At 34.5% G+C, this 26781-nt stretch overlaps 1 protein-coding gene across 1 annotated transcript in view; it reads left to right on the top strand.

Moving 5' to 3' along the window:
• The window catches only part of EYS (eyes shut homolog), a 1808075-nt gene that overhangs the window by 1125765 nt on the left and 655529 nt on the right, over nt 1–26781 (top strand). Inside the window, 1 exon segment of the mRNA XM_030809409.1 lies at nt 5414–5564. Coding sequence (XP_030665269.1) covers nt 5414–5564 — 151 coding nt within the window.

Here is a 26781-nt window from a genome sequence, read left to right on the forward strand (position 1 = left end):
CAACATAGCTGCCAGCTCTCTGAATATATGTATGAGAAAAGATGATTTGCCATTGTTGTATTCATTTACAATGGGTAATTTGTTTCAGATAAGATAATATCTTTGAAAACAAGAATAACCATGAAGAATTTTAAGTATGAAAGAAAAATTCCCATACTTATCCAAAGGTGAAAACCTGCACAATTATTATATAGATAATAGTATTCCCGATGGTGAAGCTGACTACCTTCTGTGACAACGAATAGAAATTCTCTAAAATAATAAAAATCCTAAGTTTCAAGGAAAAACCTCAAATGGAATATATCTATAAATAATTTCCCCTATGATATATTAACTTTTCCCCAAAATCCTTTTTCTTCTGTTCATTTATTTATTTCAAAAATCATAGCAATTCTCTAGCTTAGAGTTGATAGTCAAAGGCTAATCACCTGATCCATTGCTGTTCTGCAGAAAATCTTAAGGAACTGAATTCCATGCAGCTAATACTAGTTGAGAGAGACATGAATTGAGATTTTAACAGAAACTATTATCAGGACCAGCTCCAATTAAAAAGTCAAATTTTATATTCCATCAGCATTAATACAGCTTCAAATAAGAAAATATAAGAAATATTTTTGTACAATGAGTCAAAAATTCAGTCATCCTGATACTCTCCATACTCCAGGTACCAAAATTTCAGTCCAGGTCTTACTAGGGAAACAGAACTAACAGAAAACTTATATTAAAAAAAATATTTCAAGGAATTGGCTTATGTAATTGTAGGTTTTAGATGAACAGGTACAAAGTTTGCAGAGCAGGCCAGCAATTTGATGATAAATCATTAAAATTGCTTATAATTTGATTCAATAATTCACCTCTAGTGAATAAATTCTCCTTATGAGAAAATAACTAAACAAGGGTGGGATGACTTCCCAAGTATTAATTACTACATAATTGTGGTGTGATTCTATAATTTCAAAAAATAAACTAAATAGCCAATAATGGGATTCACTTAAATAGTGATGTAGTCATATAAGAGAAAATGGTGAAAACCAGAAAATAAATCCAGATATATAGTTATTGACCTATATTTTAGGTCAATTGATATAATAATTGATACAATTATAAAAGCCAAGTGTGGATGTTGGGTAAATTTGTTTATTTTTATAAAATTTTATAATGAGCTTATATTGCTTGTATAGTAAGGAAAGAAAACATAGAGTTCATATATATTGTTTTATGTTAGTCTTTCAATTGTCATAATCAAAGATCAAATAAATATATTTGATATTTTAATGTGTCTCATTTATAAGAAATGAGTTCATTAGCAAAGTGTTAGTGAATAATTATTGTTGCTATTTTAATATCATAAAACAGTACAAACTCTTTTTCCAAACATTAAATTTTAGAGAATTATTAAAGAAGTTGTTCTTTTTTATTTTTATCATTTAATGAATAGCTTCCTGGAAGCTATATTCTCCCTCAGATATTTTTAACAGTTTAATTGTAAGAAGTAATTAACCCAGAAAGCTTCTAGTTTGCTTCTAAATACAGAATCCAAGAATATCCAGTGGTTTCTAAAAATGTTGAACAGTTTTTTTCTCCCATATTCTTAACATAGGGAATATCATTGATATTTTCAAAAAATTGTCAAAGCTTTCTTTATCAAAGCCCCAAAGTTGGCTGCATGACCATACCTGGTCTTAGGTCTATGAGGTTTATATCATGATATAGATAGGAGGATTTGAAGAATATGTGGAAATATTTTCTCAAGAAGAAAAAAGGTGCATACATCATAGACATGATTTCACTGTTTTATTATATTTTTTCTAAATGTATTATAAACCTGGATAAATGTGTTTGAATGTGTGTATATTTGTGGTGTGTGTGTGTGTGTGTGTAAAACCTGACAATATTCACATATCAAGAACACTAAGAACACTCCACCCAACAACAGACTTTCCATTGTCATGAAAATATCATTAAAATTGACCATATGCTGGGCAATGCAGCCTGAGTCAACATATTTCAAAGAATTAAAAAAGAATAATTTACAGGATTGACCTATTTAATCCCTCTCCTTCTGTCTCCTAACACGTGTTCAAGTTTAAAACTTGCCATGTAATAGGTGTGGTAAGCATGCAAATAATATCGATGTAGGTCAGCCACGCCACAACTTTATGGTGTTCAGCAGTTACTTGGCCTTTCCTGGCATCTACCTTCAATACTTATTATTAAATACCTATAAAATTATTAAAAGTTTACAGATAATATTTTCTGGACAATCTCGATTTGAGCGAAAATTAGAATATTAAAAAATGACCAGAAAAATACCTGTGTATTTGTGAATTTGACAATGCAATTCTAAATACCACTAAGTCCAAAGAAAACAATCACAAAGGAAATTAGAAAATATTTTGAACAGATAATAATGAAAAATAGAACTTGTTGAATATGGTTAAATTTATGTTTAGGAAAAATTTTCTATCCTGAAAGCGCATGTTAGATTAAAAACCTCAGACACAAAAGAGTAAATTAAGCACAGAGAAAGTTAAAGGAAGGAAATCATGAAGAGCAGAAGTTAATGAAGTAGAAAACAGAGAATGGAGAATATCGACAGCGCTAAAAGTGTGTTCTTTGAAATTTTCCGCTTTCTACCAACATTGATTTACAAAACAAAATTAGAAAGGACACAATTAGCCAAATACCATACCCAAAAATGGCAGACGTGGGAGTTCCAAAACCAATGCCAATATAACAAAAGGAAATTATGAAACATTTTTGCCAATAACTTTGAAATTTTAGATTAAAAAATCCTAGAAAAAATACAATGTGAGAAAATAGACATGATCATAGATAATTTATATCATCTAAATACATGTAATCCATATTTATCATCTCCACAAAGAAAACACAAAGAAAATTTCAGGCCCAGCAGGCTATACTAGTGAATTCTATCATACATAAAAGGTAGATGTAACATCAATGTAACACAAACTTTCTGAATGTGAGGATAGCATAGCCTTGATACTAAAATTTTACCAGAGCAGTACACGGATTGAAATTGAAAGGTCTATCCCTTATTAACTGTATGTAAAAACTCCTTAATAGATGGAAATGTAAATCCAGTGTTATATAAGAAAGCCATATATCATAACCAAGTTAAACTTACTCCAAGAATACACCCAAACTTTTTAAAACCAGCAAACATCATCACACATAAGAGAGAAAGAAAAGAAAGGGATATTTAATTATCTCAAACAACTGAGCAAAGTAAGATAATTTGCTATACAAAATATCTATACTTATAAGGCGTTAGCATTAGACAGTATCAGTATCAGGCAGCGTAATATTGACACAAAGGTAGAAATATGAACCAATAAAAGAGAGAGAGCCCAGGAACACATACACGCACACCCGTGTATGCACACACTTGCGTGCACACACACCTTGCAGCCAAAACAATGTTAAGGGGCAAAAATGAAGTAGGAGGGCTTGCTCTACTGTGTATTAAATACTGTACTTTTAGAGTAAGTCTTAAGACATTGATATATTGGTACAAAGATAGAAAAATTGACCAGTGGAACAGAAAAGAGAGTCTAGAAACAGACCTACATATATATGGACATGATTTATGACAGAAGCGATACTGCAGAACAGTGGAGAATGGATAGTTTTCTTCCACTCATGTTACTGAGTCAATTGGATTTCCATAGAGAAAAAATAAAAACTGATACATACTTGGGACTATATAAAAACCAATCTCAGGTGGATTGTAGATCTAAATGTCAATAGTAAAATATATTTTCAAAAATGAAGTCAGGAACAACAAATACTAATTATTAAGGAAAAGATTGATCAATTGGTATAAATTAAGATAAAAAACTTCTGATTATTAAAAAACACCATTAAGAAACTAAAACAGTAAGAAAGCCAAAGTAAAAAGAAAATCGTTGCAAAATATGTAACCAGTAGAGCACATATACCGAACATAGAACTCTAAGTACTTTTTTGTTAAATGCTCAACAGAAATGCACATTTCTGTACATCAAACAATACATACAAGCATGTCTATAGCAGCACTATTCATAGCTCAACAATTTAAAATTTCACAGTATACCAACATTAGAATAATTTGTGAAGTATCTGACTACATACCTTGAAAATAAATAAACTATTCAATTCAAAAATCTATATCTCAAAAACGTAATGTTCAATGAGGATTGAAGAGTTGTGAGAGAGAGTATGTGTGTGCATCTGTGTCCGTGCATGTGTGTGCATGCTTGTGTATTGTGTGGTGGAGAAGTCTAGGTAGTAATTTTGTTCCTTTTGTCCTAGGTAGTGGTTACTTGACTATGTTCACAATATAATATTTCATAGAGCTTTATCCTTTACCCTCTTTATTATGTATGCCGTAATTCAATACAAATATACGAAAAGCAGAATGTCACATATTCATGGAACAGAATGGCATTGATTGTTGGATGCTACATAGGTGTCTTTTATAGTATGTGTACTATTATTTTGAAAAGGATTATGATAAAGCTTACTTGCTTGGTTAATAGATAAATTGAATAGATAGTGCATCTACCAACTTTTTCTATAAGGGTTAGATAGAAAATATTTTTGGCCTTTTGGGACTTAAAGTCTTGTTTCAATTATTCAATTCTGTTATGAAAAACCCATAGACTATATGTAAAGAAACATATGGCTGTGTGCCAATTAAACTTTATTTACTTAGAGATGGCAGGCAAGATTTGGCCTAGGGTATAGTTTGTCAATCTCTGGATTAAACAATTAGTTAAACATATGGCTAGAGTAAATGACACATGGCATATCTACATGTTAAAGTATTGACAAAGTATTTTGTCTTTTTCATCTTTCTAAAAGAATGGGCATATGGAAATTATTACTCTGATCTTCCTAATTAAGTTATATTTGATTTATTCATTAGTTAATTTTTCTGTACCTTGCTTATTGGTATAATTTATATTTCTACAACTAATTACTGTCTGCAATATATCTGTTTTCCACCTAAGTATATATTGTACACTGTATGACTGCATTGAAATGTGATTCTTTTTAATATTTTTCACTCATACGGAAAATTTAACAATGTAAAAAGCTAAAATGGAATATTGTAATCCATCATTGTTTCAGTTACAATTGAGAAAGATCTGTTTATCAAGATTTATTTATTTCATTAGTTGATTGCTATAATTTGTTGTTTTGTCAAACTGTAACTTTGTATTTATGTACTTAAAACATTAAGGATTTCTAATTTATAACAGATTAATCTACTTCTGGCTTTGTTTTATTGTGAAATAATCTATTTACTTAAATTATTCTTTTGATAATAGCTTAATTAATTTGTCAGATAAATGTTTATATGACTCATACTAAAACCATACATTTCTTTCTTAAATGGTTACAGACAAGAATTGGATCCATGTAAAGCTGAGCTGACTATTTTAGGGAGGAATACACAAACATGCGAATCTATCAATCATGTACTTGGAAAAACCCAGCCAAAATCAGGATCTGTCTTTATTGGTGGATTTCCAGACCTTCATGGGAAAATCCAGGTATTTCTATAGATGTTTTAAAATATTAATTATGTCATCATATTGAAAAATATAAAAGAAAAACTTTAGAAATATTTTCTGGCTGGCTAGTGGGGCCATCTGCATGGTTTCAAAAAAGTTTTTGAGTGATTCTACTAACATATATATTTTTATCTATTATGCCGAAGTATAATAGAAGTTTACTGTTCTCGTTAAAAAATCGCTCCAATGTCAGTCTTTTTTTCCATCTTATGGCTATAGTATGCGTATTACATTTCTTAATACTATTTAGCATGTGTGATTTGTCCACTAAGATAGTGATTTTCACTAGGTATTTCAATGGATTCATTTAATAACACACCAAAAATATGGTTTGAGAAAAAGAATTGGAAAACCATCCCCAGTCTCTGTTTTGTATGAGATTACCAAAATGTGAGAACGTTTATTACAGAGTTTTGAGCACAGAGCACATGCCAGCCCGCTCTCTAAATTTCCATTTAGATAATTAGCTTGTCGTCTTCATTATTAAGCTATATTTTAGGAAAATAGCTTGAAAGCTGACTTAAATGCTATTATTTGGTTCCATTTTATGTTGTTGCAGCAAATTGCTTTAAAAATTTAAGGTTGTTTGTTAAGTATACCAGTAGCTTATTACATTTATTAATCTTTTCCCTTATTATATTTACCATTGCATTTTACCTATTTGAACATACTGTTTTTATATTATTGGAATATAAAATGCTATTGTTTCAAAGTCCCACAAATAATGCAAATTGATATACATACATCTACTTACTGTAAATATCATGACTGCATAGTATACAAGATAAAACAAAAATAGACATAACAAAATTCATGAACATATTTGATGTGACACATATGCCTTTAATGAAATAAGATAATTCTGTATCTGTAAGCATGAAGAGATTTAGATTCAGATTTACTCCATTAGCAGTATATTTATTGACCATTAAACAGATATTTGCGACTTTTTCTTTTTTTTTCTTGAGACGTGACTTTTTCTATAACGTTAATGTGCTTCATTGACTTTTTCGTAAATGAAACCATTCTAAAAGTTCCATGATAGTAAAAAATATGTTTCGCTTACTTTTTTATACACCAAGGCAAGGACAGTTCCTGTCACATTGTTGGAGCTCAATGAACGGCTTTTAAATAGCGGCCTCAGTTAAAGAGTGGATGAAACATAAATCAAACCTTTCATAATTTACATTTGTCCTCTTATTTCATAACTATATTTTTCCCAAATAAATTTTAATATTATGGAGACATGCGGTTTGATATGAAGTGAGCAGAAAGAAGACTTGATTTTGGAGTGGGAGCCAGAGAATAATTAATCCTATGTAAAATGCAAAATAGTATATATTTACATATTGCTGCCATATACATATACTATACATTACATACTTCTTAAATGGGGGAGCCATTTAAAAAGTTTGAGTAGGAATTGTCATCATGCTATGTTCACTCTGATAGCAACCGAAGTGTACAACTGGAGGGGTTAGGACTACATCGTAAGAAATGGCGAAGTCAGGTTTATCCAGAATAATTAAACAAAAAAGGTATTTTGGCAATAAGGGTGGGAGATAATAAATTTTAATATAAAATTTATAAATTTTATAATATATAAATTTTAATATAGAACTAAATTTAATTGTGTATACATTAATTGAGTGTAATTTCTCAAGACTCAATTAGCTACCCCTGAATATAAATATAGCTGAGCATTTACTTTATTATAAATATAAACATGCAGAAGCAATATGGAAAAATAGAAAAAGATGTCTTCTGACCTCCCTGAAGAAGTAGAGGAGTTGTAATTAGAGATTTGAAGAAAGATCAAGTGTCTTCCTGGTAAATAATATGTAGGCTGTCATTGCAGACAGAGACAATATTACATATACACAGGCTTAGGTAATGGAAGGGTCTGAGGGAGGGGGAGGTGGAGTAGACATAATTTATTATTATGGAGACATGCGGTTTGATATGAAGTGAGCAGAAAGAAGACTTGATTTTGGAGTGGGAGCCAGAGAATAATTAATCCTATGTAAAATGCAAAATAGTATATATTTACATATTGCTGCCATATACATATACTATACATTACATACTTCTTAAATGGGGGAGCCATTTAAAAAGTTTGAGTAGGAATTGTCATCATGCTATGTTCACTCTGATAGCAACCGAAGTGTACAACTGGAGGGGTTAGGACTACATCGTAAGAAATGGCGAAGTCAGGTTTATCCAGAATAATTAAACAAAAAAGGTATTTTGGCAATAAGGGTGGGAGATAATTATGAATGCTATTGAACTTAAAAATAATTATTGGCAAAAAATATATAGAAAATGTGGAATTTTAATGACCAGGTTGGCTTATGTAACCATAGAATTTATAGTCCCCTTCTCAAAATGGGGAACTAATCTAGGATTATTTATAGGGAAAACGGCAGGTTTATCATTGCATTTGAGTTGCTGATATGGTTTGGCTCTGTCTCTACCTAAATCTCACTTTGAGTTGTAATCAACTCCATGTGTCAAGGGTGGGGCCAGGTGGAGATCATTGAATCAGTAGTTTCCCCCATACTGTTCTCCTGGTAGTGAATAAGTCTCAGGAGATCTGATGGTTTTATAAATGGGAGCTCCCCTACACAAGCTCTTGCCTGATGCCATATAAGACGTGACTTTGCTCCACATTTGCCTTCCACTGTGATTGTGAGGCCTCACCAGCTGTGTGGAACTGTGAGTCAATTAAACCTCTTTCCTTTATCAATTACCCAGTCTCAAGTATGTCTTTATTAGCAATGTGAGAACAGACTAATACGTTGCTTTTGGGCAGAAATGATTTTCAAATATTTAACAACTGGCTTGCCATCACCACTAACCCATCAGTCTATTGTGTGTGTTCCTGCTGAATATCATTCCTATTAGTGGAATGTTGTGATGCACGAGTCATTTGAAATATGGGCCTTCGGTTCACAAAAGATCATTAACGTATGGCTGTGGGAGTCTGCACAGGAGAGAGTGGAAGCCATAATAACTGATTGAAATGATTTTGAAGATTAAGATAAAAGAAGCCTGAGAATTGGGAATCAGCAATCAAGAACTAGGCTAAGAAAGAGGTACACGCCAAATTAGTTAAGGAATAGAGAGGCTGGCAGTAGACAAAGGAAAAAAATGTCACAAGAACCAAAGATGGAAAAAGAAGCATCTGTTGAACACCAATGTTACAAAAGGTCACCCACCAGTTTCTGGAGAAAAATGTTAACAAAAATCAAATTGTAATATTCTGAGGAAGAATACATGAGCTGGAAGAAGCAACAGAGTGGTTTTAGGTTATTTTTCTAGAAGCTTGTTAATAAGTTAGAGAGGTTGTTATGTAGGGGAGGACAGAGTTTTGAAATTTCAGAGAGATGATGATAATAATTGACTATATTTCTAAAGACTTTTTCTCCTAAAACCTTGTCTGAAACATTGGCCTTTACTAAAGGATGATCTCACTAAAAAACTTGACATTCATCCTGTGATGTAAGGGAACTGGACATTTGTTATAATCAAATTTGGAGGAACATTCAGTATTTGGACCAATAAAGTTACCTTGAAATTAAAAAGGCAGCCAGCTAAGCAGGTTTTCCCTCCTTGTTAAATATGCTGTAGTTGAAAGATTTTATGTCAGCCCCTCATTGATTTTTTTAATTCTTTTTTTATACTGTTACAGTGTCACAGTAACTGTGTGTATGTGTGTGTGCTAGAATATATATGTGAGACATACACTTATATTGCTATATACCAGATGACTGATACAAACTGTAAAACGTATCTAGATGATAATACTTAAAGAGAACTCCTTTGATGAATCAGAAAAAGAAAGATAGGAAATTCAGCCTTCTGAATGTTTCTGGGCAATGCAACTCCTCTGAATATCTAAGTATCATGCAGGCGCTACCTAATCATTGTGTTCTGATTAAGAGCTGTTTAAGCACAGTGGGCTGTTAGTGCTCAGAAAATTAAAAACAACAGGTTTGTAATATAAAACACTAAGGAAAAGAACTATAGTTGATTCCTCGAGCCAAAAAGTGTTAAGTTACATTTATGCTCTCACTTCTAAGTTTCCAATAATGTCTTTCTAAAGTTGCCAGAGCCCCTCCACATGATAAGAGTCCCTAATCCAATGTGTATGTGCTGACAGGTTGTTTAATGCTTCCTTTAACAAAATCACCCAGAGCTCAGTATGTGAGAAGAGAATGAAACAGACACTTTCAATTTTGTGCCTGGGGTGTGAAAAACTCTGCTTCCCCTGATGACCATAAACGATGATAACTTTCAGGGTCTGAGAGTAAATGCCTTCTCTCTGGTGGTAGAAAAACACTTTCCTTGGTAGTGCTTTAATTGCTTACACTTTTCAGTGCATGGACTCTTGCTATCGGGTCGAAGTTAGTTAAGGACACCAAACCTTAATTCCTAGTAAATGCAGATGTTACCAGCTATTCTCTTTGCTAAGTATGAGAGGAAATAAAATAATTATGGAAAGAAAGAAATATTGTTAATCAATTAGATTTTTTTTTTATATACGCAGAAGTTGATATTATAAGTTCTAGAAAGATGCTACCTTTTTTCAGATGCAAGTAAGTCACTAGGATTGAAAACACATGTGTGATTGCATGTACTATTATATTGGACTGGAATTTTTGAAGAATTAGTGACTCACTCCAAAAATCTAAACATTATCTTAATTTTCAAATTAATTTATAATTTCAACATAGTAAAGAAGTTTAATAATTTATTTTTTTTTTAATTTCTAGTGAATCTATTTAGAAATAAGGACACTGGTAAAGCAAGTAAGTGTTATGCACTTCATGTATGTTCAAGACATTCACTTACAAAGTCAATAATTAGTTTGTTACATTCACTTTTATAAAAAGGCCTGTCAATCATTAGCCATCAAAATCCTTTAGCCAAAATAAATTACTATTAAACGTCTAAAACATAAAAACATGATTCTCTTTGAGGACTTGTGAGAGATTCCTGAAGAACAAATGAAAAAAGAAACCATTTCGGTTATCTGTAGAAAATTTGGGTTGCTTATATTACTTGTCCCAGCTTATCAAGTTAGAGACATTATATGTATCTAATGGCACCTCACTAAATGTGTTTATGATATTCTGTAAAAGGATGCTTGTCAACCTTTTTTGAGCTCTTCAAAGACACTTGTCTAATGGACACAAAATAATTAGAAAAAATTAAAACACACCATTGAAGAAATCAAGAAAGGTAACAACATTCAACACTTTTGGGTTTTGTAAATTATAGGGATAAAAGTTAATCATTACCCTGTCCTCATTTACTGTCCAACAATGTGTAAAAAGAGAATCACTGCACAACAAATATAAGTCTCTTAAATAGCCATTTATAGGGGTCCACTTACTGGTGAAAATAAACCCAAACCTCTGATAAACATAAGCAAAGTAATAGAGACATCAAGGTTTCACTGCCATGTTTTATGATCCATTGCTCCTTCTAGAGGTTATGTGGTAAATGATTCATTCATTCACCCATCTGCTTATTCCGCTGGACTACCATGTGGACACGGGCATCGGGTATCTATTCTGCTGAGAGCACTTAATCACAAGTCAAGACATTATCAGATGCAGACTCATCCGATAAGAATTATTTCCCATTCCTTGCACGTATAAGAATCACTTTCAATTTACAATTTATTCCTACATGAGGACCCACCTTGTTTTTTGTTTGTTTGTTTGTTTGTTTTGAGACAGGTTTTCACTTCTGTCACCCAGGCTGAAGTACACTGGTGCAGTCTCGGCTCACTGCAGCCTCGACCTCCTGGGCTCAAACTATCTTCCCACCTCAGCCCCGCAGTAGCTAGGACTACAGGCATGTACCACCATACCCTGCTGTTTGAATTTAATTTTTATTTTTTGTAGATATGGGGTTTCTCTGTGTTTCCCAGGCTTGTCTCAAACTCCTGAGCTCAAGTGATCCATCCACCTCAGCCTCCCAAATAGCTAGGATTACAAGCATGAGCCACCAGGCCCAGCCAGGCCTTGCCTTTCTTAGTGAGACAATAATACACCATGGATTGGACTCCACTCCCTGGAGCAGCAGAAACTGGCTCCTACCCAACAGAAGGAAACCTCTTTTCCCACCACTCCACTTTTTCCCACCCACCACTCTTCCCATTTTTCACTCTGATGCATCTTTTTTTCAGCTCTGCATCTATGTATTCCTGTCCTTATAAAACTCTTGAGTGCCAGTAGTCCGGAAGGGCCTGTCCCTGGATCTGTCTCCACTCAAGATTCTCTCTTAATCTGTGTTTTCAACATCCTTTGGACCTCTGTTTGATCTCTCCATTTGTGTGTTCTTCTAGTTTGAAACGGTCTCCATTCATTTAATCATAGTTTCTTCTATTCAAGCACTCTCTGGTTTAGATGTACCACTGTATTTATATCATCCTAATTATTTCATCTAATTAGAAAATGCAGAAATAAATTGTACATTCGCACATGTAAACCTATGAAGATGTGAGAGGGGGAGATGTCAAGCATCAGCCTCAGACTTCTGGATTAAGCAACTAAATGGAGGTGAGGGTCATTACTAAGATGGGGAAGATCGAGAAGAAAATATTTAGGGGAGAATAACAAGACAATTAGTTTGGGCACTTTTAAGTTTGAGGTGTTTCTGAGGCTTGTAGAGAAAGCTACCAAGTTAACACTTACATTCATGATTCAGGAAGTTCTCAGGCTTTAGTATTTAACTACGTGAGGCCAGATGACATAACCTCGGGAGAGGGTGAAGAGAATGAGATAGGAAGGCCCAGAACAAAGTCCTGAGGAAATCTGACATTTAATAAGAAACTAATTCAATATCAGGCAGAAAAATAGGCAGAGGGGCAAGGGCACAGCTGAGAAAATGTATTATCATTAAAGCCAGAAGAACAAAGTTTTGAGAAGGAGGGGCTGTTCAATCTTGCTGCAGTGAAGTCTAGCAAGAGTAAGGGCTAAAACTTCAACTAAAAATGAAAAAACAAAATAGAATAAGGGCTGAAAGGCATCCACTGGATTGTTTGATATGGATATTATTAATACACTTATAAAAGAAATGACCACCTCTATTAAAGCCCATGATGATGAGTAAAGGAACACCATCTGTATTCTTTTAAGAACTAATGCTTTGCCCTGACAAAAGGGGGATATTTTAGATAAACTTGCTTACTGTTAACTGATAAGTATGTAAATTGCAACTGCAGGGAAAAGTTCAATACATATATAGTTTTTCTAAATCTGCATTAAAAAGCCATCCAGCATCACTTAAAAAGTTGAAGATGTACATATCCAAAACAACAAAATTTTCCTGTTTAGGTGAAATTCTTTGATGTATATATAAGGAGACATGGTACTGGAATGTTCATAACAAAAGTCTGTGTAATATAAAAAGTAAAAACAACAATAATGTCCACTTATTATTGTATACTGTATATACCAAAAAACATATGCAGTAGTGAAAATCAGTGATTCTCACCTGTACACATCAACATGAATACATCTCAAAAAAATAACGTGGAAGAGAAAAAAAGAAAGTCACAAACAAATATCCCCATTATATAAATTTCCCAAATAGGAGAACCTAAACAATATGTAATCTCTGATATATTTGTGTGTGTGTGTGTGTGTGTGTGTGTGTGTATGTTTGGTAGATGATAAATAAAGGACTAGAAAACTCAGAAATCAGTACAGGGATAACCACTTAAGAATGGAGAAGAGATCAAAGAGTAGTTTTTAAGGCTCAAAGCAGGTATCACCATTGCTCATAATGCCTTATACTAACTAGGTAGAGAGTACATGCATGTTCATTTTATCACTAGTCTTTAAAATACTCATATCCTCATATCCATTATATAATTGTATGCATATACACCTGTGGGTATTATACATGCAATATCTGTGTTGTAATCTTTTTTTTTTTTTTTCTGAGATGGAGTCTTGCTCTGTCACCCAGGCTGGAATGCAGTGGCATGATCTTGGCTCACTGCAACCTCCGCCTCCCGGATTCAAGCAATTCTCCTGCCTCAGCCTCCCAAGTGGCTGAGATTACAGGCACCTGCCACCACTCCTGGCTACTTTTTATATTTTTAGTAAAGACAGATTTCGTCATATTTGCAAGGCTGGTCTCGAACTCCTGACTTCATGATCCACCTGCCTCGGCCTCCCAAAGTGCTGGGATTATAGGCGTGGGCCACCCTGCTCGGCCATAATCTTTATTTTTTAAAGTGCCTGTATTATAACAATCAGTGCTAAAATTATTTGGTGTATAGCAATTTAATTTTACCAGATTCATACCAATAATTACATTAAGTTAAATATTCTAACTTCAATTTTATGACTTTGTGGACTTGTTTCTATTTAGCTTGTCAAATTGTTTTGGTTTTATAATTTTGTGAGGCAATAAATATGAGGAAATTGTATCTAAGTTTATATTTCACATAAAGTATATAAAATAGTAGTATTTTACTAAAATTAGTGGTAAGGGAATACTGAAGATTTCTGAAACTTATTTTTCTGTGAAAAATGTCCGTACATCACAGCTTTGAGCAATATCAGTACTGAGTTTGAAAAGTGATGAAGCTATAAATGAAAAGAAACCAGATAGAGGGCCAAATAGTTTCCTATAGCTATTATACATGGGGTGATTATTGAAATCCCAAACACAATTTAACATATTTACATTTGTTTTTACAAATTGTTGTTTCAAGCATATAGTTATTAAGCATGCTTCATAGCCTTTTGGTACTCAAGCCAAACTCTTTACCCTCAAAGAGAATGATGTCTATAATGTAATGCTCTGTAACTCTGCCTGGAGTAAAAAAAAAAAAATGAAGTTGCAAATCAGCAAACATTGCTACATGGGGGAAGATCTATATTTTAATAAATTTATATTCTTTTCCCAGACACAATTTGAGTTCATAGAAAAAATACTAGGCTTGAAACAAGGACAACTGATTTTTAGTCATGCCTCTGCCAAAAAACAATGAGTTTTGTGACATTGTTAACCATTACTTGAAATCTCTTTCCTGTAAGCTACTCTTCCATAAATGATGAAGTTGGACTACATTATTTAAGTTTATTCCAGCTCAAGATGATTCTATGCATATATATGTAGGCATATTTATATATATGTCACATACCATTTCCTCAGCATATAAATTGCACAGACATTCTTTGTATTAAGATATTATTTCAGTCACAAATTCTACTGTGTTCTGCTCACCTAGGATCACCTCCCTTTCATGTGCTATCCCTGAGGACACTTCTTGAGAGACTCCCATCTGGTGTTACTTTCTGTTCTGCTTAAATTTTCACTTAATTCTAAAAGATCTCAAAGGCTTTTCATTTTAAAACTAACAAAAACAAGTCAACAAAACTATACAATAACACATCTCAGGTCTATAGTTTAAACTACGAAATAAATTTACAGAAGAAAATAGAGACAAATGAATATATATTCACTTGTTTCTATGTTAATAGATTTATCAGATCAAAGTCCATCAATATTCCCTTGCAAGTGGTTAGGGAAAAATGGGTAAAGTAAAACAAGAAGGAATCTGGTTTATATTAGTTAGGGAATTCTAGTAATATAGATCACAATTTAAAAACACTGTTTAATTTTGCAGTGTGGTCTATGTAACTCAACAGCAAGTAAAATAAAATCAATTTTTGGCTTAAGTGCTTTGGGGCTATTAATTTGGGAGATAGTTTTCTAGTGAAATTTAAGGACTTAAGGCTAATTTAGCTAAAGGCTATAGAACAGAAACCCCAGGTGAATGATCTTACATAAGAAAATCATAATGTAAAATTTAAGGAGGCTGAGAACTGAAAAAAATATGTGAAGCATGAATTTAGAGAATTTTCAGCATAATCCATAAAGATAAAAATAAAGCACTTTGTAAAGTCAATTGTAAAATATTATATATGCCTTTATCAGTAACTACACTGCTCCTTCAAAGACAGAAACTGAACAGTATCTAGTTATAGGGCATGATATGACAAAACTAGCTTTCTGATAATTAAAAACCAATCCTCTTAGTGCTAAGACTTTGTCAACTTAAGGTTTTTGAGATATGCTCCATTTTCTCCATGACATGTAATAGTGCTTTCTTATGAAGTCAGTAATATCACTATAAGTGCTAATTCAAAAGGGCCAGTAGAGATGTGGGATTAGGAATTGTAGGTGTGGAGTTGGAATCCTAGCTCCCTCAATTCATTGCCGTGGTGCCTTGGGCAAGCCACTTACCCTTGCTTGGGCTTTTTCTTTACCTGCAAAATAGAGACTCTACCTTCTTAAGGTTTTAGGAAGAATGATTAAGATATTGCACGTTAAACATTTAATAACTGTTATCCTTTACTATTATTTTAAGTTTCCCCCCAGCATTGATATCGAATATAAAAAAATAATTTTGAAGTTATTTCTAGTCCTATATACTCCATTCTGGAAATGAAAGTTTAGAAATTGACTGTGATGCATAAATAGAAGCTCATGTTATGAAGCATTTGAGAGAGATGACATTCATGTAATTCTTAATATAGTATATTGTTATAATTGTTCTATTTTATACTTGACTATTGTTATTAATATTTTATTGTGTCTAACTTATAAATTAAACTTTATCATAGGTGTATATACTCTATAAGGTTCGATATTATTCTCAGTTCACCATATCACCCGTGAATAAGGGGGGACTACTGTACAAATGAATTGCCCTTTATTTGGAGTGGCACACTCTCAGTGCAGAGATGTCAAAGACTGCTGGTTGCAACTTTCCTGTGAGTGTCCATGGCTGCTCTTATACGTTGTCTTACTCCCATAAAAGTGGCCTGATTTTCCAGAGCTTCAGAGGCACAGCTAAGAGTGATGGAGGGGCTGAGACATAGCTTGCCCTGTGGCGAAGTTCTAGCTGATAGTCCCCCTCTCTCCTCTCTAAGAGCTCTCTCTCGAGTCTCTGCTGACACAGCTTCAAACTACAGAGATGTGTGTCACCCATGTGTTGCCAATTCTAAGTATTTCTGCTATATATGTAGCCTAGCACTCACTTCCTCCTTCTGCTCTATTTCTTCTGTATTCCTGCTTTTTTCTCTCATTTTCTAGCCAGTAGCTCATTCTTCTATTGCCATTGCTAATGTTCCTTAGGTTATTGTAACTATTTCCAGTTGAACAGAATCTTTTGTGTGTCATTATTTTTTATTTCTTTCTTTGATCATTTTAATCACTTCCTAACTTCACCATCATGTTTACTTTTCCTTGATATTCTTCTGAATGGTTGAATTTATGTCTGAACACAAGTAAATTGAATGATACTCGAAGAATAAAAAAAAACAAAAACTTATAAGAACAATAAAAATTCCATTTAAAAATAGTCATCTTTTACTGATTATACAGGTTATTTTTGTTTTTATAGATTTAGGGGTACAAGTGCTGCTGTGTTACATGAATATATTGTGCAGTAATGAAGTCTGAGCATTTAGTGTACCTATCACCCAAATAGTGTACATTGTACACAATAGGAAGTATTTCATCCCTCACCCCACTCCCACCCACCCATCTTTTAAAGTTTCCAATGTCTATTATTCTACTCTAATTGTACAGTTTTCTTTAAAAGGTAAAAGCAGGTAAACATTCTTCAATATAAATTCCAAGAACCACTTAATTTGGATTAATTAGATTGATTTTTCTAAAAATTAGATACATTTTAAAGGTAGAAAAGCCTTTAAAACACGTAGCTGCAGCCTGAGATTTATTCACCATTAGCAGGGAAGAGAAACGGAAATAAATTTTTATCTGTTTTGAGTACCACATTTGTTATTCTCCTGCGTTTAAGCAAGAAACTTTTTCACAAAAATAAGCGAATGTTTATTGTTATTTTGCATGTATGCTATATTCATAATGTTCTTGAATTTGGGGTTTAAATAATTAGAAACACATACAAAATTTTAGTTGAAAGTCAGCTTAGAGATCATAGAGTTTAAATCCCTGATTCTATATTTTAGAAAACTAAGAGCAAAATGACTGAACTAAGTTTACACAGCTACTAAGAACAGAAATAGAAGAACCAAAGTCAGCCATAGCCAAGATACTAATAAGTCTGTTTCTTAGTCTTTATGGAGAATTTTTTATGGAATTACTTGGTCCCTAGATTTTTGTTGGCCAAAAATTTGGTAAAGGAAACAGAAAAAAGCCTAGAGACTAAATTTCTATGGATAAGAAATAATCAACTGTAAAGGGAAAAAAACTGAAATGTTGAAGATAATAGATAAGGGATGCATGGTGTGTGTCATAAAAAGCTGAAGATAAGACAGGGTAGAAAGATGAAAGAAGCTCTGGGCCAGCTATTACAAATATGGGGGTTATGGAGAGGAAAGAATGTATAAATATACATCTTAGAAAATCTTGTTGTATGACTACACTTATTCTGCCTCCCTTTGGTCTTTATAAATCTTCAGTAGATATACTGTACATTTTAATATTATTTTGATGTTGTTTGCATTTATTTTTGCTGTGATAAAATTAAATGTAAGAAATGAGAAAGATTGTTTAATAAGTTATAGTTAGTTCAAGACATCTTGCATAAATTGTGTTGCACTTCTGACACACTATTTGGCAGATTGACGATGATTTTGCATAGCTTTTAATGAAATAATAGTCAACGTGTATTGACGACATGTTCAGAGCCAGAAGGCCTGTTAAGCACATTACAAAAAAAACAAGTAACTTACTTACCACAGCTCTAAGTGGCAGAATCTGTTACTATTTCCATTTAAAAACAAAGAAATTAAACTAATGTCAGAAATAATAAATAATATGTCTAAATCATGGTTAATAGGTTGCACAGGGGGAAAATGTGATAAAGAACTAGTTTACAGTCCCACCAACAGTGTAAAAGTGTTCCTATTTCTCCACATCCTCTCCAGCACCTGTTGTTTCCTGACTTTTTAATTTATTAATGAAGTCACCACCAAGTCCCTGCCATTCAAGAATGCCTCTCAGCTTGACATCAGTGTGCAATTTAACCAATCACATCAATACCAAAGTCGAAGTCCACTTAGTTTTTTTGCCAACTGTCCAATGTTGAAACACAGGGCAAATCCTATGCAAATTGTTTATAAAATAAAAAACGTGTATCTTACAAAAGATAAAGGATTTCTCAGTGTTGATTAAATTGACATTGAAAACCACTTGATCATATGCAGAATCACAAATAAATGAGCATATTGCAGGATTATATCAGTTAAGAATTAAAGAAAAGAAAGTCTAGCCCACATATGCCTGTGGTCCCAGCTCTTCTGGAGTTTAAGGTGGGAGGATTGCTTGAGCCTGGGAGACCAAGGCTGCAGTAGTGAGCCATGATCACACACTGCACAAAAAAAAAGAAAGAGAAAATGAAAGAAAATGAAACAGAAAAAGAAGGAAAGAAGGAAAAAGAAAGAAAAGGAAGAAAGAGAAAGAAAGAAAATTGACAAGGATAGTGACAGGATAGGCACTTTAAAAGAGAATGATGTAAATTTTAACAGATTAAATAAAGCTCTGGATAAAACTGATGAGGTCTTAGAGTGGCTTTATAATAATAACCTAACTTGTGACACTACTGTTGAAGTAAAAATCAAAGTAAATATGTTATTTCATTTTATTTTATAGTTTTAGGAGAGGGTTATGTCCTCTCACACTGACACAGCCAAAAATAAAGAAAAACCTCAGAAATAATACATTCCTGATTCATTCTTGGTCTATTCTAATAATTAAAGAATAATTATATTTTCTGTAATTTGTTGAATATAAACTATAATATCAGAACCTTGTATCTTGAGATATCACGAGAAAATACTTCTGCATATTTACTATGAAATTTTTGTGACATTTGTGAATAGATTGTTTTCAAGTGGTCTTGTCAGAATACCAGTTATTCTTAGCTTCTTTATTAGCAACCTCTACTTTTGGAAAGAAAGAAGTCTTCAACATCATTAGGAAAAATTATTTAGACCCTTACTTTTTTGTCACTTAAATAACTATTATGCCTGTGGAAGGTATACTCTAGTGTTTTAAACATTATTTTACGAATTTCTATTAAAATTAGAGTATATGATCTAGAAATGTGTTCCTATACTCACGTTTAGTTATTTTCCGTATAGATTTTGTTGCTTATGCAAATTATTTTTCTATGTCTTACTGTTGTCATTTCTACTTATTATCTGAAGGCAAGCAGTTGATGTTGAAGATGTTGAAGCTGAAGCTTTTGTATGAAATTATGAGGAGATAAATGGCAGCAGCAACTCCTACAAAAATATTCTCGAAGGTTTCTTCCAGGCTATTTGATACCATCTCTCTAAACTTAATGTTCAAACAATCCCATATAAACAAAATTAAAAATTTTTCTGGAAAAATTTGACTAAACAATCTAAAGCTATCAGGCAATATAAAATTCAACTTACTCCAAATGCAAGAAAGCAAAGATGCTTCTGAGGAAATGCTTAAATGACATAATAATAGTGTGGCCTATTTCTAAATGCCATTTCCATGTATACATCCAACTTACATTTAAAATAATAGTTGCCTTAATCAAGAGAGTGGAGGGAAAATGAAAATATGCAACTCTCACATTTGAAACAATGATGAATGCAATTATATGTATATGTAAGTGTGTATGTGTTGTGTCCTAAATTATAAGCAACTTTGAAGAGAAAAAATGCAATTGTTAAAGCAATACTTTTGTGATCATCTTTTCCTCAAACCCAAGAGAAGATGTTCTTATTTGTATTAGGTTTGTGAAAATTTGTTTTAAAAGATAGTTGCTTTTATTACAGCAACAATACAACTAGAATATTTAATTAAAATTATCAAAAATGAGCCTGATTGTAGACTAAAAAATGTTAATACTACTTTTTTTGGCGTATCTGCATTTTCTTTCCCTTTTTTTAAATTTTATTATTATTATACTTTAAGTTTTAGGGTACATGTGCACAATGTGCAGGTTTGTTACATATGTATCCATGTGCCATGTTGGTGTGCTACACCCGTTAACTCGTCATTTAGCATTAGGTATATCTCCTAATGCTATCCCTCCCCCTTCCCCACACCCCATAACAGGACCTGGTGTGTGATGTTCCCCTTTCTGTGTCCATGTGTTCTCATTGTTCAATTCCCACCTATAAGTGAGAACATGCAGTGTTTGGTTTTTTCTCCTTATGATAGTTCGCTGAGAATGATGGTTTCCAGTTTCATCCATGTCCCTACAAAGGACATGAACTCATCATTTTTTATGGCTGCATAGTATTCCATGGTGTGTATGTGCCACATTTTCTTAATCCAGTCTATCACTGTTGGACATTTGGGTTGGCTCCAAGTCTTTGCTATTTTGAATAGTGCCGCAGTAAACATACGTGGGCATGTGTCTTTATAACAGCATGATTTATAATCCTTTGGGTATATACCCAGTAATGGGATGGCTGGGTCAAATGGTATTTCTAGTTCCAGATCCCTGAGGAATCGCCACACTGACTTCCACAATGGTTGAACTAGTTTACAGTCCCACCAACAGTGTAAAAGTGTTCCTATTTCTCCACATCCTCTCCAGCACCTGTTGTTTCCTGACTTTTTAATGATGGCCATTCTAACTGGTATGAGATGGTATCTCACTGTGGTTTTGATTTGCATTTCTCTGATGGCCAGTGATGATGAGCATTTTTTCATGTGGTTTTTGGCTGCTTAAATGTCTTCTTTTGAGAAGTGTCTGTTCATATCCTTTGCCCACTTTTTGATGGGGTTGTTTGTTTTTTTTCGTGTAAATTTGTTAGAGTCCATTGTATATTCTGGATATTGACCCTTTGTCAGATGAGTAGGTTGCAAAAATTTTCTCCCATTCTGTAGGTTGCCTGTTCACTCTGATGGTAGTTTCTTTTGCTGTGCAGAAGCTCTTTAGTTTAATTAGATCCCATTTGCCAATTTTGGCTTTTGTTGCCATTGCTTTTGGTGTTTTAGACATGAAGTCTTTGCCCATGCCTATGTCCTGAATGGTATTACCTAGGTTTTCTTCTAGGGTTTTTATGGTTTTAGGTCTAACACGTAAGTCTTTAATCCATCTTGAATTAATTTTCATATAAGGTGTAAGGAAGGGATCCAGTTTCAGCTTTCTCCATATGACTAGCCAGTTTTCCCAGCACCATTTATTAACTAGGGAATACTTTCCCCATTGCTTGTTTTTGTCAGGTTTGTCAAAGATCAGATAGTTGTAGATATGTGGCATTATTTCTGAGGGCTCTGTTCTGTTCCATTGTTCTATATCTCTGTTTTGGTAGCAGTACCATGCTGTTTTGGTTACTATAGCCTTTTGTATAGTTTGAAGTCAGGTAGCGTGATGCCTCCAGCTTTGTTCTTTTGGCTTAGGATTAACTTGGCGTTGCGGGCTCTTTTTTGGTTCCATATGAACTTTAAAGTAGTTTTATCCAATTCTGTGAAGAAACACATTCGTAGCTTGATGGGGATGGCATTGAATCTATAAATTACCTTGGGCAGTATGGCCATTTTCACGATATTGATTATTCCTACCCATGAGCATGGAATATTCTTCCATTTGTTTGTATCCTCTTTTATTTCATTGGGCAGCGGTTTGTAGTTCTCCTTGAAGAGGTCCTTCACATCCCTTGTAAGTTGGATTCCTAGGTATTTTATTCTCTTTGAAGCAATTGTGAATGGGAGTTCACTCATGATTTGGCTCTCTGTTTGTCTGTTATTGGTGTATATAATGCTTGTGATTTTTGTATATTGATTTTGTATCCTGAGACTTTGCTGAAGTTGCTTATCAGCTTAAGGTTTTGGGCTGAGATGATGGGGTTTTCTAGATATACAATCATATCATCTGCAAACAGGGACAATTTGACTTCCTCTTTTCCTAATTGAATACCCTTTATTTCCATCTTCTGCCTGATTGCCCAGGCCAGAACTTCCAACACTATGTTGAATAAGAGTGGTGAGAGAGGGCATCCCTGTCTTGTGGCAGTTTTCAAAGGGAATGCTTCCAGTTTTTGCCCATTCAGTATGATAGTGGCTGTGGGTTTGTTATAGATAGCTCTTATTATTTTGAGATACGTCCCATCAATACCTCATTTATTGAGAGTTTTTAGCAAGAAGGGTTGTCGAATTTTGTCAAAGGCCTTTTCTGCATCTATTGAGATAATCATGTGGTTTTCGTCGTTGGTTCTGTTTATATGCTGGATTACATTTATTTATTTGTGTATGTTGAACCAGCCTTGCATTCCAGGGATGAAGCCCACTTGATCGTGGTGTATAAGCTTTTTGATGTGCTGCTGGATTCGGTTTGCCAGTATTTTATTGAGGATTTTTGCATCAATGTTCATCAAGGATATTGTTCTAAAATTCTCTTTTTTGGTTGTGTCTCTGCCAGACTTTGGTATCATGGTGATTCTGGCCTCATAAAATGAGTTAGGGGGGTTTCCCTCTTTTTCTATTGATTGGAATAGTTTCAGAAGGAATGGTATCAGCTCCTCCTTATACCTCTGGTAGAATTCGGCTGTGAATCCATCTGGTCCTGGACTTTTTTTGGTTGGTAAACTATTGATTATTGCCTGAATTTCAGAGCCTGTTATTCGTCTATTCAGAGATTCAACTTCTTCCTGGTTTAGTCTTCGGAGGATGTATGTGTCGAGGAATTTATCCATTTCTTCTAAATTTTCTAGTTTATTTGCTTAGATGTGTTTAGAGTATTCTCTGATGGTAGTTTGTATTTCTGTGGGATCCGTGGTGATATCCCCTTTATCATTTTTTATAGCATCTATTGGATTCTTCTCTCTTTTCTTCTTTATTAGTCTTGCTAGCGGTCTATCAATTTTGTTGATCTCTTCAAAAAACCAGCTGCTGGATTCATTAATTTTTTGAAGGGTTTTTTGTGTCTCTATTTCCTTCAGTTCTGCTCTGATCTTATTTATTTCTTGCCTTCTGCTAGCTTTTGAATATGTTTGCTCTTGCTTCTCTAGTTCTTTTAATTGTGATGTTAGGGTGACAATTTTAGATCTTTCCTGCTTTCTCTTGTGGGCATTTAGTGCTATAAATTTCCCTCTACACACTGCTTTGAATGTGTCCCAGAGATTCTGGTATGTTGTGCCTTTTTTCTCATTGGTTTCAAAGAACAACTTTATTTCTGCCTTCATTTTGTTATGTACCCAGTAGTCATTCAGGAGCAGGTTGTTCAGTTTCCATGTAGTTGAGTGGTTTTGAGTGAGTTTCTTAATCCTGAGTTCTAGTTTGATTGCACTGTGGTCTGACAGACAGTTTGTTATAAATTCTGTTCTTTTACATTTGCTGAGGAGAGCTTTACTTCCAACTATGTGGTCAATTTTGGAATAAGTTTGGTATGGTACTGAAAAGAATGTATATTCTCTTGATTTGGGGTGGAGAGTTCTGTAGATGTCTGTTAGGTCCACTTTGTGCAGAGCTGAGTTCAATTCCTGGATATCCTTGTTAACTTTCTGTCTCATGGATCCATCTAATGTTGACAGTGGGGTGTTAAAGTCTCCCATTATTATTGTGTGGGAGTCTAAGTCTCTTTGTAGGTCACTAAGGACTTGCTTTATGAATCTGGGTGCTCCTGTATTGGGTGCATATACTTTTAGGATAGTTAGCTCTTCTTGTTGAATTGATCCCTTTACCATTATGTAATGGTCTTCTTTGTCTCTTTTGATCTTTGTTGGTTTAAAGTCTGTTTTATCAGAGACTAGGATTGCAACCCCTGCCTTTTTCTGTTTGCCATTTGCTTGGTAGATCTTCCTCCATCCCTTTATTTTGAGCCTATGTGTGTCTCTGCAGGTGAGATGGGTTTCCTGAATACAGCACACACTGATGGGTCTTGACTCTTTATCCAATTTGCCAGTCTGTGTCTTTTAATTGGAGCATTTAGCCCATCTACATTTAAAGTCAATATTGTTATGTTTGAATTTGATCCTATCATTATGATGTCAGCTGGTTATTTTGCTCGTTAGTTGATGCAGTTTCTTCCTAGCCTTGATGGTCTTTACAATTTGGCATGTTTTTGCTGTGGCTGGTACCTGTTGTTCCTTTCCATGTTTAGTGCTTCCTTCAGGAGCTCTTTTAGGGCAGGCTTTTTGGTGACAAAATCTCTCAGCATTTGCTTGTGTGTACAGTATTTTATTTCTCCTTCACTTATGAAGCTTAGTTTGGCTGGATATGAAATTCTGGGTTGAACATTCTTTTCTTTAAGAATGTTGAATATCGGCCCCCACTCTCTTCTGGCTTGTAGAGTTTCTGCCGAGAGATCAGCTGTTAGTCTGATGGGTTTCCCTTTGTGGATAACCCAACCTTTCTCTCTGGCCGCCCTTAATATTTTTTCCTTCATTTCAACTTTGGTGAATCTGACAGTTATGTGTCTTGGAATTGCTCTTCTCGAGGAGTATCTTTGTCTCATTCTCTGTATTTCCTGAATTTGAATGTTGGCCTGCCTTGCTAGATTGGGGAAGTTCTCCTGGACAATATCCTGCAGAGTGTTTTCCAACTTGGTTCCATTCTCCTTGTTACTTTCAGGTACACCAATCAGACAGAGATTCGGTCTTTTCTCATAGTCCCATATTTCTTGGAGGCTTTGTTCATTTCTTTTTATTCTTTTTTCTCTAAACTTCTCTTCTTGCTTCATTTCATTCATTTCGTCTTCCGTCACTGATACCCTTTCTTCCAGTTGATCACATCGGCTACCGAGACTTCTGCATTCCTCCTGTAGTTCTCGTGCCTTGTTTTTCAGCTCCATCAGGTCCTTTAAGGACTTCTCTGCATTGGTTATTCTATTTAGCCATTCGTCTAATTTTTTTTCAAAGCTTTTAACTTCTTTGCCATTTGGTTCGAACTTCCTCCTGTAGCTCGAAGTAGTTTGATCGTCTGAAGACTTCTTCTCTCAACTCGTCAAAGTCATTCTCCATCCAGCTTTGTTCTGTTGCTGGTGAGGAGCTGTGTTCCTTTGGAGGAGGAGAGGAGCTCTGAATTTTAGAGTTTCCAGTTTTTCTGGTCTGTTTTTTCCCTTTCTTTGGTCTTTGATGATGGTGATGTACAGATGTGTTTTTTTTTTGTGGATGTCCTTCCTGTTTGTTAGTTTTCCTTCTAACAGACAGGACCCTCAGCTGCAGGTCTGTTGGAGTTTGCAAGAGGTCCACTCCAGAGCCCGTTTACCTGGGTATCAGCAGCGGTGGCTACAGAACAACAGATATTGGTGACCCGCAAATGCTGCTGCCTGATTGTTCCTCTGGAAGTTTTATCTCAGAGGAGTACCCAGCCGTGTGAGGTGTCATTTCGCCCCTACTGGGGGGTGCCTCCCAGTTAGGCTACTCGGGGGTCAGGGACCCACTTGAGGAGGCAGTCTGCCCATTCTCAGATCTCAAGCTGCATGCTGGGAGAACTACTACTCTCTTCAAAGCTGTCAGAGTGGGACATTTAAGTCTGCAGAGGTTCCTGCTGTCTTTTTGTTTGTCTGTGCCCTGCCCCCAGAGGTGGAGCCTACAGAGGCAGGCAGGCCTCCTTGAGCTGTGGTGGGCTCCACCCAGTGCAAGCTTCCCAGCCGGTTTGTTTACCTAATCAAGTCTGGGCAATGGCGGGTGCCCCTCCCCCAGCCTTTCTGCGGCCTTGCAGTTTGATCTCAGACTGCTGGGCTAGCAATGAGCGAGACTCCCAGGCTTCCTGCGGTCTTGCAGTTTGATCTCAGACTGCTGGGCTAGCAATGAGCGAGACTTCATGGGCGTTAAAGTGATATTTGTATCATATGTACTATATTCTTCTTCAAATTAAGCTACATTATGAATGCTTCCCTGGACCTTCAGTCACAATCCATCTATCTTTTCCTTATTTGTATTCCTATAACATTGTTTACACATTCCTTTAGTAGTTATCATATCACTCTGCCTTCAGTTTACTTGTCCATGAATTTTCCGGACAGCAGTTTCCTGGGAACATCATGAAATTTTATTTTCATTTCTATCCACAGGGTTTTGGACAGGGCCTTGCACATAGTAGACACACACACAAAAAAAAACACATATTTTATGATTAAATCATAAAGAAAAGTTTTATCTAAAAATGTATTCTTATACTTCTTAGCACAGTGATGTGATAATCAAAATATATAGTTCCATATTCTTTGGAGCAAAATTTT

Source organism: Nomascus leucogenys, chromosome 3, assembly GCF_006542625.1.
Source record: "Nomascus leucogenys isolate Asia chromosome 3, Asia_NLE_v1, whole genome shotgun sequence".
Taxonomy (NCBI): Eukaryota; Metazoa; Chordata; class Mammalia; order Primates; family Hylobatidae; genus Nomascus; species Nomascus leucogenys.